The sequence below is a fragment of the Silene latifolia genome, unplaced genomic scaffold (genome assembly GCF_048544455.1).
Source record: "Silene latifolia isolate original U9 population unplaced genomic scaffold, ASM4854445v1 scaffold_624, whole genome shotgun sequence".
NCBI lineage: Eukaryota > Viridiplantae > Streptophyta > Magnoliopsida > Caryophyllales > Caryophyllaceae > Silene > Silene latifolia.
Genome location: NW_027413533.1, coordinates 18,382 through 29,262, shown reverse-complemented (window position 1 = coordinate 29,262; position 10,881 = coordinate 18,382). Strand labels below are relative to the sequence as shown.

At 34.4% G+C, this 10,881-nt stretch overlaps 1 protein-coding gene and 1 long non-coding RNA gene across 2 annotated transcripts; one reads left to right on the top strand and one right to left on the bottom strand.

The window, feature by feature from the left end:
- The first annotated feature begins 256 nt into the window (after window positions 1-256).
- Window positions 257-2,754, top strand: LOC141639933 (uncharacterized). Its single transcript, XR_012542771.1, has 3 exons — window positions 257-351; window positions 863-1,066; window positions 2,346-2,754. It is a non-coding gene; the product is annotated as an uncharacterized LOC141639933 (long non-coding RNA).
- Window positions 2,755-3,757: 1,003 nt separating this feature from the next.
- Window positions 3,758-8,242, bottom strand: LOC141639932 (gamma-glutamylcyclotransferase 2-1-like). Its single transcript, XM_074448903.1, has 7 exons — window positions 7,863-8,242; window positions 5,784-5,902; window positions 5,462-5,538; window positions 5,237-5,350; window positions 5,093-5,133; window positions 4,795-4,946; window positions 3,758-4,182 (listed from the first exon to the last, which is right to left on the bottom strand). The coding sequence occupies exons 2-7, from the start codon at window positions 5,890-5,892 to the stop codon at window positions 4,007-4,009; spliced, it is 669 nt and encodes a 222-aa protein (XP_074305004.1). The 5' UTR covers window positions 5,893-5,902; window positions 7,863-8,242; the 3' UTR covers window positions 3,758-4,006.
- Between the last annotated feature and the right edge of the window lie 2,639 nt (window positions 8,243-10,881).

Here is a 10,881-nt window from a genome sequence, read left to right as displayed (position 1 = left end):
GACCATGTCTAAGCCGACATATCATGTCTTTTCCGACATCTCTTATCCTCTACACTCATAAACTCGTAATGCGTTTATATGGGCATGTACTCCACACCTCCGAACCCATTATAACGACCCGAGAATAATTCTGACTCTGGTTGAATCCCGATTCACTTAAATAAAACCGATGATTATAAAAAAGACACCTGCGAAATAAACTCATTAGCCTTATAAATTATAACATAACAAAATTATATGGTTTAGTGCTAACAAAAAGTCTTTGTTAATTGGCTTTAGGCCTTCAAGGCACTTCTGACGTCTGCTGCCTCTGAAGATCAGCTGACTGCTTTGGGGGAGCTCATCTACCAGGTAAATAGCCAATAATAATCCCTGTGAGCTTTTATTCGAAATATAAGTATTTTTTACTACTACAAAATATTAGTGAATTCAGAAGATGTTTAGTGGTAAATTTAACATAATGTTCGAAATAGTAATAGCAGTAACAGCAGGTGGCTTTGCCAAGCTATGATGTGGTTCCTGGGAAGCATAAAGCTAAATTTTGCCCGTTATCTATGGTAGAAAATTTTTAATATAGGTAAGGTTTGCATTTTATGATATTTCTCAAAGATTTAGTGAAAGAAAATTTTATGGATTCACCAGTGAGCAGGTGGGTGTTTAAGAGGATCTTATGCTATCCATCTTACATCTCACCTTTTTCCCTGACCTTTTCTTTCTGCTATCTACCTGAGAAAAACAGAATTGCTCGTGTGAGAAGCACAAAACAGAAGAATTTTTGTTTTTTCCAAAAGATGCAAAAAATGTAGTTTGATTAATGAATGTGGTGTTAATTGACTGCATTTTTCTTCATATACTTTTGCAGTGTCACTACAGCTACAGCGCTTGTGGTCTAGGCTCGGATGGGACTGATAGAATTGTAGAGCTGGTGCAGGAAATGCAGCATGCCAAAGCATCTGAACCCAAGGAGACTGCCCTCTATGGGGCCAAAATAACAGGTGGCGGCTCTGGAGGAACCGTTTGTGTAGTCGGTCGGAACTCCATGAAGGGCAGCCAGCAAATTTATGAGGTATGTTCAATCTGAAACCATACGTGTAATCATTTGAACCGGTGGCATTATCTTGTACCAAGAAAGATACTTATACTTGTACAATGAAATGTATCTGAACTGAAAAAGGGCAGCAGGGCTGGGCCCCAATTATACTGAGATCCACCATTGGTTTGTACAATATACAGTTGTCTCTGCCCTCTTGCTCATCAGAAAACATTTGGCAGCTTTCGTGTCCAAGCCATATTCCGATATCAAATGCTGCCTAAGACTCAGTTCTTGGTTTGGAATATGACTGAAGACAACAAAATGGCTCATTGATCTCTCTATACTCTTAGTATCGTGTAGCATGGTGTTCATGAATTTTATGACACAATTTTCAATATGGGTCCTCCAAATATAGTGTGTCTGTGTTTTTAACACAGGGTAAGACTTGTTATGTATGTCTGACCCCTAACCATGCCATGTACGGGAGTCATTGAGCTGTGGTGAATCCAGAAAATTCGAGAATGTAAGGTCATTTTTAGACTCATTCTCACCGTCTCTTTAATATGGGATCTGTAAAGTAGAATAACTTGATACTAGCAGTATAAAGTGCTGTCAAAACATATGTGGTGACTAGGAGTGATAACGAGCCGAGCTGAGCGGGAGCCTAGGGCTGCTCGGCTCGAGCTCAAAAGCTTGTACGCATGCTCGGCTCGCGGCTTATAGTAGAATTTGAACTCTTGTCATTTGATTGGAATAAGAAGCTTAAACCAACTCTCCCACTTTTGTATGTTGACAATTTAGTTATAAAATGTTATTTATTTTATTGAATTGGAGTCTTGGGACCCCATTATACTAAACATGGCTATGCCACTGGACCCGAGACTCAAGTTTTTTTTGCTAACGTATTTTATCATCATAAATTAAATGTAAAATAAACTCATTAGGGAAAAAAAAAAGTTATTGTACTAATGCTCGCGAGCTTTTCAAGCCGAGCTTGGCCTTGCTTGACTTGACTCATAAAGAACCCGAGCAAAGCTTTGACCAAGCCGATCTCGAGCTGCTTAAGTAGCTGTCTCGTCTCATTATTACCCCTAGTGGTGACGCAAGACCACATGGCTATGCCGCTGATCATTGCCATTGAGGCACAACCTCACACAGTAATGTTTGTTGTTGCTGAAGGCCACATAATGTATACTAGGAACTCCTCAAACCAATCTAGTAGAGTATAACAATGTAAAGCATCAACTAGTGAGGATTCTATGGTCTTGTTAGTATGTTAAGCATTTGAATGAATGTCAACTGTTATATACAGATTCAGCAGAGATATAAAGCTTCAACTGGCTATTTGCCATTTCTATTCGAAGGGTCGTCCCCAGGTGCAGGCAAGTTTGGCTATCTGAAAATTCAACGCACGTCTTTCAAATAAGATTGACAGATGTCAATTCTTGGCTCTTTATTTTTGCTCTGGTCGCTGATTCGGCAAATATTACTTGTAGTAGCAGTAGCGATCTAGCCCCTAGTCTGGCTCACTTGTATTCTCCTCTTGTTCGCGACATTTGTATGTACAAGTTGGTTCAAATTCTAATCGCCTGCTACGGCTATCCATTCAGGACAATATCCTCAAGAAGGGAGGTTGAGTTATAGGTTATAGACTTATTATAGGTATATGTTGTAGCAAATGGAAAAATATGTATATTATATATTTAGACTCCTTATATTTCTATGGTCCTGTGATTTTTAAGTTATATAACTCTCAGCTTCTCAATAATATATTTTGGAAAGCAGATTTATGAAATGTTGCAAGTGAAATAATTTGGCGAGTCAACATTCTCCATAAGAATCATCAATCGGATGTAAAACTAGCCCGTAGGGAGTATATGGAACACTATTTCCATAGTCCCGTAATAATCTATCCCTCTGAATCCGTATCTCATAATGTTCACCAGCATATACAACCTCCAAGCTAGGTAGCACCAAAACGGACACGGATACGGACACAACACGGATCGTGATGCGACTTCCTCATGAAATTTAGGACCGGGCACGTTATTTAAATTTAATAAAATATATATTTTATAATTATAAACGTTCGATTTTATTTTTATTTTCATAAAAGTATTTGATATTAAATTTAAATAAGTGAAGGTAAAAGCTTGCTTGATTATAACTCATTTTCATTTACCATCTAAACGCATCTTCTAATCAATCTCTTTCGATAACTCATTTCTCGTTTAAAGAACATCATTCACCCCAAATGAAGTCCAAATGTCATGGATACGCGTCGGACACGGCCCAAATACCATGGACACGCGTTGAACACGTATCCGAATAAATGTAGAAAGTTAGACACGGCTTTATAGGTGTCCGTACGTTTCGGCGTGTGTCAGAGGAGTGTCGGTGTCCGATCTGGGACGGACGCGATTAGGAGAAGTGTTCGTGCTACCTAGCCTCCAAGCCGCCTACAGAATTTTAAGGATTGCTATAACCTTTCAGCATCTTAGCTGGTGTCCAAAACCATAGCCAACAATGACCTCGATAGCCATTGCTTGCTTCTTATTATCCAAGATTTGGGTGGCATCCGTCATCCCTTTCATTGAGATGCCTCAACCCGCTTCTTCACCAATAGCATACATATAGGCGGGAGCCTTGGATGCTGTAAGTATTGACCTTTTTCATTCGACATTTAAAATGGCAATCAAAAGAGTAAAATCTGAAAGCAAAGTATAATCCATATGTGAAATTATTTTATTATAACATCATAGAAGAAAAGTCCCAATCAGATGATTCAAACATCATTTCTGATTTTTCCAGTTAATTTTCAACAAGCACCTCATTATGGCCTCCTACATGTATCAAGGCACTAATCTACCCCTCCTCCGTGTTAAAATTAAGAACATTACAGGAAGTTAAATTCCGCCTAATTGTGAGTGACAGGAGATTAAGCTCGAGAGGAAATAATCAGAAAACCCGTGATTACGAGTCCATTGCAACAGCTTCTTGACGAGGACGTAGTTGAAGGGACGGGATATGGTCCTTGACTGTGACATGTGGCTCTGCAACAAGCAACTTCTCCTTGGTTATTTCCTTAGCTACCTCGAGTACCTTCCTGACCTCTTTGGCTAGCTCTATCACATAATCGTCTTCATGATCTGTCCAAAACACCTTTTGTCAATAACACACCTCTGCTATGGAACACATGACAAGCATTGGATAAAAGTCATAGCTAATTCAAATGCATGCTAATCAAGAGGCCAACATTAGAAGGGCTAGCAAGGCCTTGGCCGGTTGGTCCCCAGGTTTTAGGTTTTGTATTAATTGTGCTCAGCAATACACCATTAATTAGTGTAGTGATCAGATGGTAATATTAGGTCACAGGTTCAAGTCTTGTCTCACTCCTCATTTTCTTGTCCAGACCTGGCCCCGGCTCAGTTCAGAAGCTTGTGATTCAAGTCATTTTCGGCATTTCACCATCATTTGGACAAATGAGGCTACAAGAAATGAAACTGAGAGGTCGGCATTTTACTATTCATCTGGAAAATAGCCTAGAAAAAATGAAACTGAGGTAGGTCTCTTACCAATAGCATTCACATATTTCTCAATGAAACCCAGCGTAAGTAGAATAGGATAGTTGTTAGTCAACAAATGTTGTCATCAACTAGTGCCGTGAAGCCTTACAAAGCTATAAACACCACACATGACATAGCAACCTAAGAAAACTGAAATTAGAGTAATACGGAGAATTACGTAACAACTAAACTTACTTAGATCATGCATAGCTTTCTCCAGTGAGAAGAGATAGTCTCTGTTGTTTCCACAGGGCCCATAGGCAGTTGCAATTTGCCAGGCCATATCAACAATTGGGGCAGGCCCAAGATAATATTTGTTTGATACTACATCGGGCGTAGACATGAAGCTGCATTGAACAAGATATTTAAATCAGAGGGTGCACATTCATCAAATGCATAATTAGATGATTAATGGTTAGATGATCTAGTTTGGGTGTGTGGTTAACTAAAAACTTGACAGGAGTTAACCACGCAAAAGATATAGGCAACTTACACCACAACTCCTGTGATTAAGGGCTCATCTTCCTCTCCTTCCTGAGATCACACAAAGACAATAACAATCAGTATTAAAGCAAGTGGCAACAGCATTTTAAAAGACGGCAATTCAAGAATCAAGACAATTCGCTTATTTCCTCACCTTATAGAAATCAACAGTTATTTTGTGGTCATACTCACACTCCCGTCGCTCTAAATACTGCATGGCTGCTGCTTCTACTTCAGGACCGCCTTTTACACAGTATGCCACGCCCCACTGGAACAAGAAGCAAATGTTAAAAAAATTGAGTGGAAGAACGAAAGAAATATGCAGTGAATATTAAAAAAAAAAAAAAAAAACCATTAGAAGTGATAAAATTCAACTTACGCATATTGATCCTTCACTATATTCCAAAGTACAAGTCCTGGCCGGGTGTTCAGGTGTACCTCTGTGGTCAATGCATGCTGAGAAACAAATTAAATAGTTTGAGCATGATTACAAAGAACATATGGTCTCTTGTAAAGAGTTTCACACAGAGAACTGTTGGACAACATATTTACCAAATGACTCTACAAATAAGCTTATTAAATAGCTTGCCATTGTCAATATGGAGTAATGCTTATGTAAAACACCCTTACGTTAAGTATTTGTGAAGAAGACATGCAACTGTGTGTTGATTAAAATTTAGATAAAAAAGTAATCATCTTACCAAGATCAAAGACCCGCCGATAGTCCTTGATATAGCCAATCACTTTCTCATCATACTGGAACCCAGGGTTCCACACCAATGAACCATATCCAAAAACCCAAAACACCATGGTTGAATGTCTGACAGAAGGTGGAAAGCAACTTGATCAGTTAGAATGAATAACAATCTTAATTTGAATAAAGTAGTTTCAAGACAAATCATGCTCCAAACTTTGCATGGTTGGCATATATATTTATACATATATGTATGAATCATACAGCTGTAAATGTGAAAAGGGTGTTTTAGCCAAGTCAACCAGACATATTCAAAAAGGGCTAAAACTGGAATTGAAGGGTCAAATGGGGCACAAATCGTATGACCAAAACATTTCAAGTAGAACATGCTTTGAATGATACACTTAATCACATAATAATATAGTAATCCACCGTTTATCATAAGAGATGTAATACTGCTATATGAAAAAATTGCCCAACAAAGAATAAAGAAGCAGCAGCCTTAATAGTGTTAATATCCACCAGCTTAGAATTCAGGTAACATTCACAGCTTCATCAAGTTAAATGGAGTTTCAACCATAATACCATGATAAATACTGCCTTCGTCTCATTTATATTGTCCTTATTTGATATATCAAATGATAGAAAGCCAGAATTCATTTCAAATATCAACCAAGGTTGGCCAGCATTCTATCATACAAAAAGCAACATATATGCTGACAAGGGCCAAACGTACATAACTTATTCCCTATTTTTAAATATTTAGATTTAGAAGAAGACAAAATGGTGATTGGTAGAAACTTAAATCCTTAATTCCATTTTATCCATTCCTTGGCCATCCCTTCCTGCACTAACGGCCACTAATAAGCTTTTCCGGAGTTTCAAATTATTCTTAATAATCTCCCTATTCAATCTAGTCTAGCTATATTTCAAATTTCCCCTCACATATTTGGGAATACAGATAGATTGGGTTTGATAGGTCATGAGAAATAGTATTAAGCACGCGGCTACCTTGCAAGTTAGTTAATGAGGTATTCTAACATCTCCATTTGTTTAACCCTTGACCACAATTTTTGCATCAAATACATAAAATCTCATTTGAGATTATCTCAATATCGTCTAAACATTCGACAACAATCACCTTGTAAACCTTAATAACCGGTTGTTGCAATTTTACATTCCACCAACATTTAAGATTATGCTCACAATGATGATGACACTCAAAAATACTTTGAAATTCGCTGTGCAAACGTAATCAAATTCGATGTTTTACATGAGGGATTTTAATTTTAATATCCACCTAGAATTCCATTACTCCACAATATACAAATATATGTATATATGAGTTTTTCCTATGCAACAAGTTGCAAATAACACCACTTGATAACGTGACTTTAAACACATAACTACATAAGCATGTTAACTAGATCATGAAATTGAAGTTGACTTTTCACTTGTATCATAATTAAAATATGAAGGGGATCTACTAAAAGACAAACATAAATTCTTGTTTACAACCGCTAAAAATGAGAATAATTCACAACGAGAGTGTAAAACCATTTTTTTTCCACTTTATTCGGGGGTGATTCCCCAAATCACCCCTTTGTTATAACTTACAAATGGTTATATGCAAACACTAATTGAAAGACAAAAGGGCATCTTAGGGTTTTACAAAACACCCATTTCAATTCAATCAATAACAACACAATTAACTGAATAAACATATTAGCATAAAGTTGAAATGTTTACATAGTTAACCCATCATTAATTGAATTGACAACTTAAATTTCTGCATTTGATCATAAAAATTGAAATCCTGACATAATAATGTAACCCTAATTTGTAAACCTAAACAAAATCCATTTTATAATCAACAAAAAATCAGATTCAAACTCCATATACTTAGCATCCATTCCATTTTAATTGATAAATTAGCACGAAAATGAAAACTTTACACCATTCAAATCAAAATCAAACAAATTTTACAAATTTAAAAAAGTTTGTAATTGAGATTAGATTGATAACAACAACTAGCAATATAAGAAAGATTGAAACTTGAAGACAAATAAGAATAGAAAAAGAATACCTTAAAAAATGAGAATGTGGTAGAAAAATAGAGGAAAGCTGACAAATTTGATTAGAATAGGATCGCCAAAAGCAAGCTTGAAGAAGAGAGAAAGAGAGACCTTGAGATTAATTACTTTCTCTATCTCCCTCTTCTTTGAGGTTCTCGCTTGTTAATGGCGGATGTCCTCTTTCTCTCTATTTCTCAATGTGTGCACCAACAATGGCGATTTTTTGAGGGAGAACACAATCAGGCCAATGCTGCTCTATTTATAATACTAATTTAACTATATTATATTATAGTGCTGCTCTATTTACGCTTAAAACGGATAATATCCATTTTAAATGAGAATTTTTGATTAAATATAGACGAATTGTTTCAGGCACGTGATGCTGGATTCTAAACTATTCGGCAAGTCTGTATGTGTCTATTTATACAAGAAGTTGTGTGGGAATTGGGAGTAACTCCAAAAAAGAACAAAAAGTGAGTTTTTTTTTTTCCCACTTATTTTGGAACCTTTGGATTCAATTTTTTATTAATATGGACAATGGTTTGTCTAGGTGCATTTGTTTCCTCTTTGAATTGCTTATAATTATACTACGTTTAGTTTACGGGTTTGGCTGTTTCTAAAACAAAATAATGTTTGGACTTAATTATGTAGACGTTAAGTAGTTGTTATTGTTACCTTTTTTTTAACTATATTAATTGACATTTTACATTTGAAATATAAATAAAAAAACATCAACTAAATAATTTACAATTGTTACCGTTTTTTTAACCAAGTAATTGATACTCCGTATATTTTAATGGAGAAATGAGGTGATAAATGTTGAATGGAGGAGTATATGTTAGGCTAATTTAATCGGGCCAAACCATGAGTAATACACTACACTCCCACAATCCAACAATATTGAAGTTTCTACACTTAGAAGAACAAATTTACACCAGGCATACAACGCTATCGTGTACCTTACTCAATGAGAATATTATAAGTAACCACATTATCCAATATCCATGAATAATAAAACAAAATTTTAATAGAATAAAAATTAACACTTCTCATAGCGCTTTTATCTAATAACGATCTTGGTTTTAGGAAGAGTTTGTCCGATTTGTTTTTTTACAAATTTATATTGATTAATTTTAATTTTGTTTACAATTCTTGTATAACATATTATTATTAATGATATTGATCTTTTACTAAAAAAAAATTAAGACTTCTCATTGAGTATAATACTATAATCTTATACATAATACACTCGATAGAATTAGAACTTTTTGTTAGTTTTAGTAATATAATAATGCAAAATTCCTAAATTTGAGTACCCATAATTCATTCGAGTAAGTCTTCTAAGAGACTATCTCTTAATAAGTTTATTGGAATACCACTTACAATAAATAATGAAAAAAGTGGTACTATATGTATAAAATAAGTACAAACTATGATTAATGATGAATAAGTACCCTTATTATGTAAACAAGTATGAAATTAAAGAATTACTAGTATTGGTGTCCTATTCGCCCGAGCTACCTCTACTTACCATTATTTTTTTTCCATTAAATAAAATTACTTAAAGTTGCATAACCCATAAATTTATCATTAATATATTTTTTTATGACATATCCTAAAATTACGATGAAATAAATTTTGAGACAAATTCACTACTCCCGTTACTAATATTTTACTCTTATATTAATGAAATAATAGTAATAACATTTCACTACTTGCCCGTAATCATTGTCATTTTCACTACTAAATCGAATTATTATTATTCTTTACTCTTTTGCATTAATATTGATAATTTCATTACTCCCACCGTAATTATTGTTACTTTCACTATTGCCGCATTAATATTGATTATTTCACTACTCCCGTTGTTGTTTCTATTACTTTCACTAATCTCGCTGATAATATTGTTACTTTTACTATTCAAATGAGTGAATGTTACTACAATTCTTTTCTTTACTAACGAAATTACTTTTACTACTTAGGCATGCGAAACTTTTTTTAAGAGGATTATATATTTATATAAATATATTACATATATGCATTAAATCAAATCGAAAGAATTATGCAATACTATATATTATGGAATGTAACTTGAATTATTTATAACCTACTTATTATATTTTTGTATGTTAAATAATTAACATCTCTATACATCTAATAAACTATAAATAAAGTTTAATAAAATTGCATAGATTTTAAATTTAATATATAATTTTATGATGATAATAATTAATACCATAAGTGTGTATGTTTATACTAATTAATTATTTTGTTTCAAGAAAATTGACCATTTTCTAGTCTTCTATAAATATTTAGGAAACTTACCAAGCATCTTCTTTATTTTAGTATCCTTGAAATTGACCATCTTAATTAATTATTTTATATTAAGGAAATTGACCATCTTAATTAATTATTTTATTTTAAGGAAATTGACCATATTTTAGTCTCCTACAAATGTTTAGGAAAGTTACCAAGCTTCTATATAATTTAATTTTAACCCAAACTATATAATATTTGCATTGAGATCCTTTAATTAATCGGGTCCATCACACAGTGCTGTTGATTTAAAACTATATAGTATAATTAATTTGTATAACTTTCTTTAATTACATTAAAGTCTTTTGGTTTCTGGATTTAATATACGCATTTGCTAAATCCCGCACATCATTTTACTGAATCCCACACACTTTATCTCATTATTCCAACTCTACCCTCCATCTCACAAAAGTTGAAAAACGTTCTCTCCTTCCTCCCTCCTTCTCTCAAAAATCAATAATTTGTTAATAATTGACTATAATAAATCTTAATTTTGCACATATCACAATTAATTTATCACCTTTATCAACAATTTTATCAATACACATGTCTTTATATCGATTGATTGATTATTTAAAAAAATCAATTAGGGTTTTGATTTTCGTTGTCGAGAGATTGATTGTTGGCGGTCGTCCGTTTCAAAGAGGGTGGTCGACGAGAATTGGGCGAGGGAGAGGACAAAGGTGGTTGGCGTCGGGGAGTCGGGCACGGCGG

Coding starts and splice junctions, on each gene's coding strand:
- LOC141639932 (XM_074448903.1), bottom strand. CDS start 5,892: ATGGTGTTTTGGGTTTTTGGATATGGTTCATTGGTGTGGAACCCTGGG. Junction 5,351..5,461: donor ATAGTGAAGGATCAATATGC/GTAAGTTGAATT, acceptor TTCTTGTTCCAG/TGGGGCGTGGCATACTGTGT. Junction 4,947..5,092: donor TTAATCACAGGAGTTGTGGT/GTAAGTTGCCTA, acceptor TGTTCAATGCAG/CTTCATGTCTACGCCCGATG.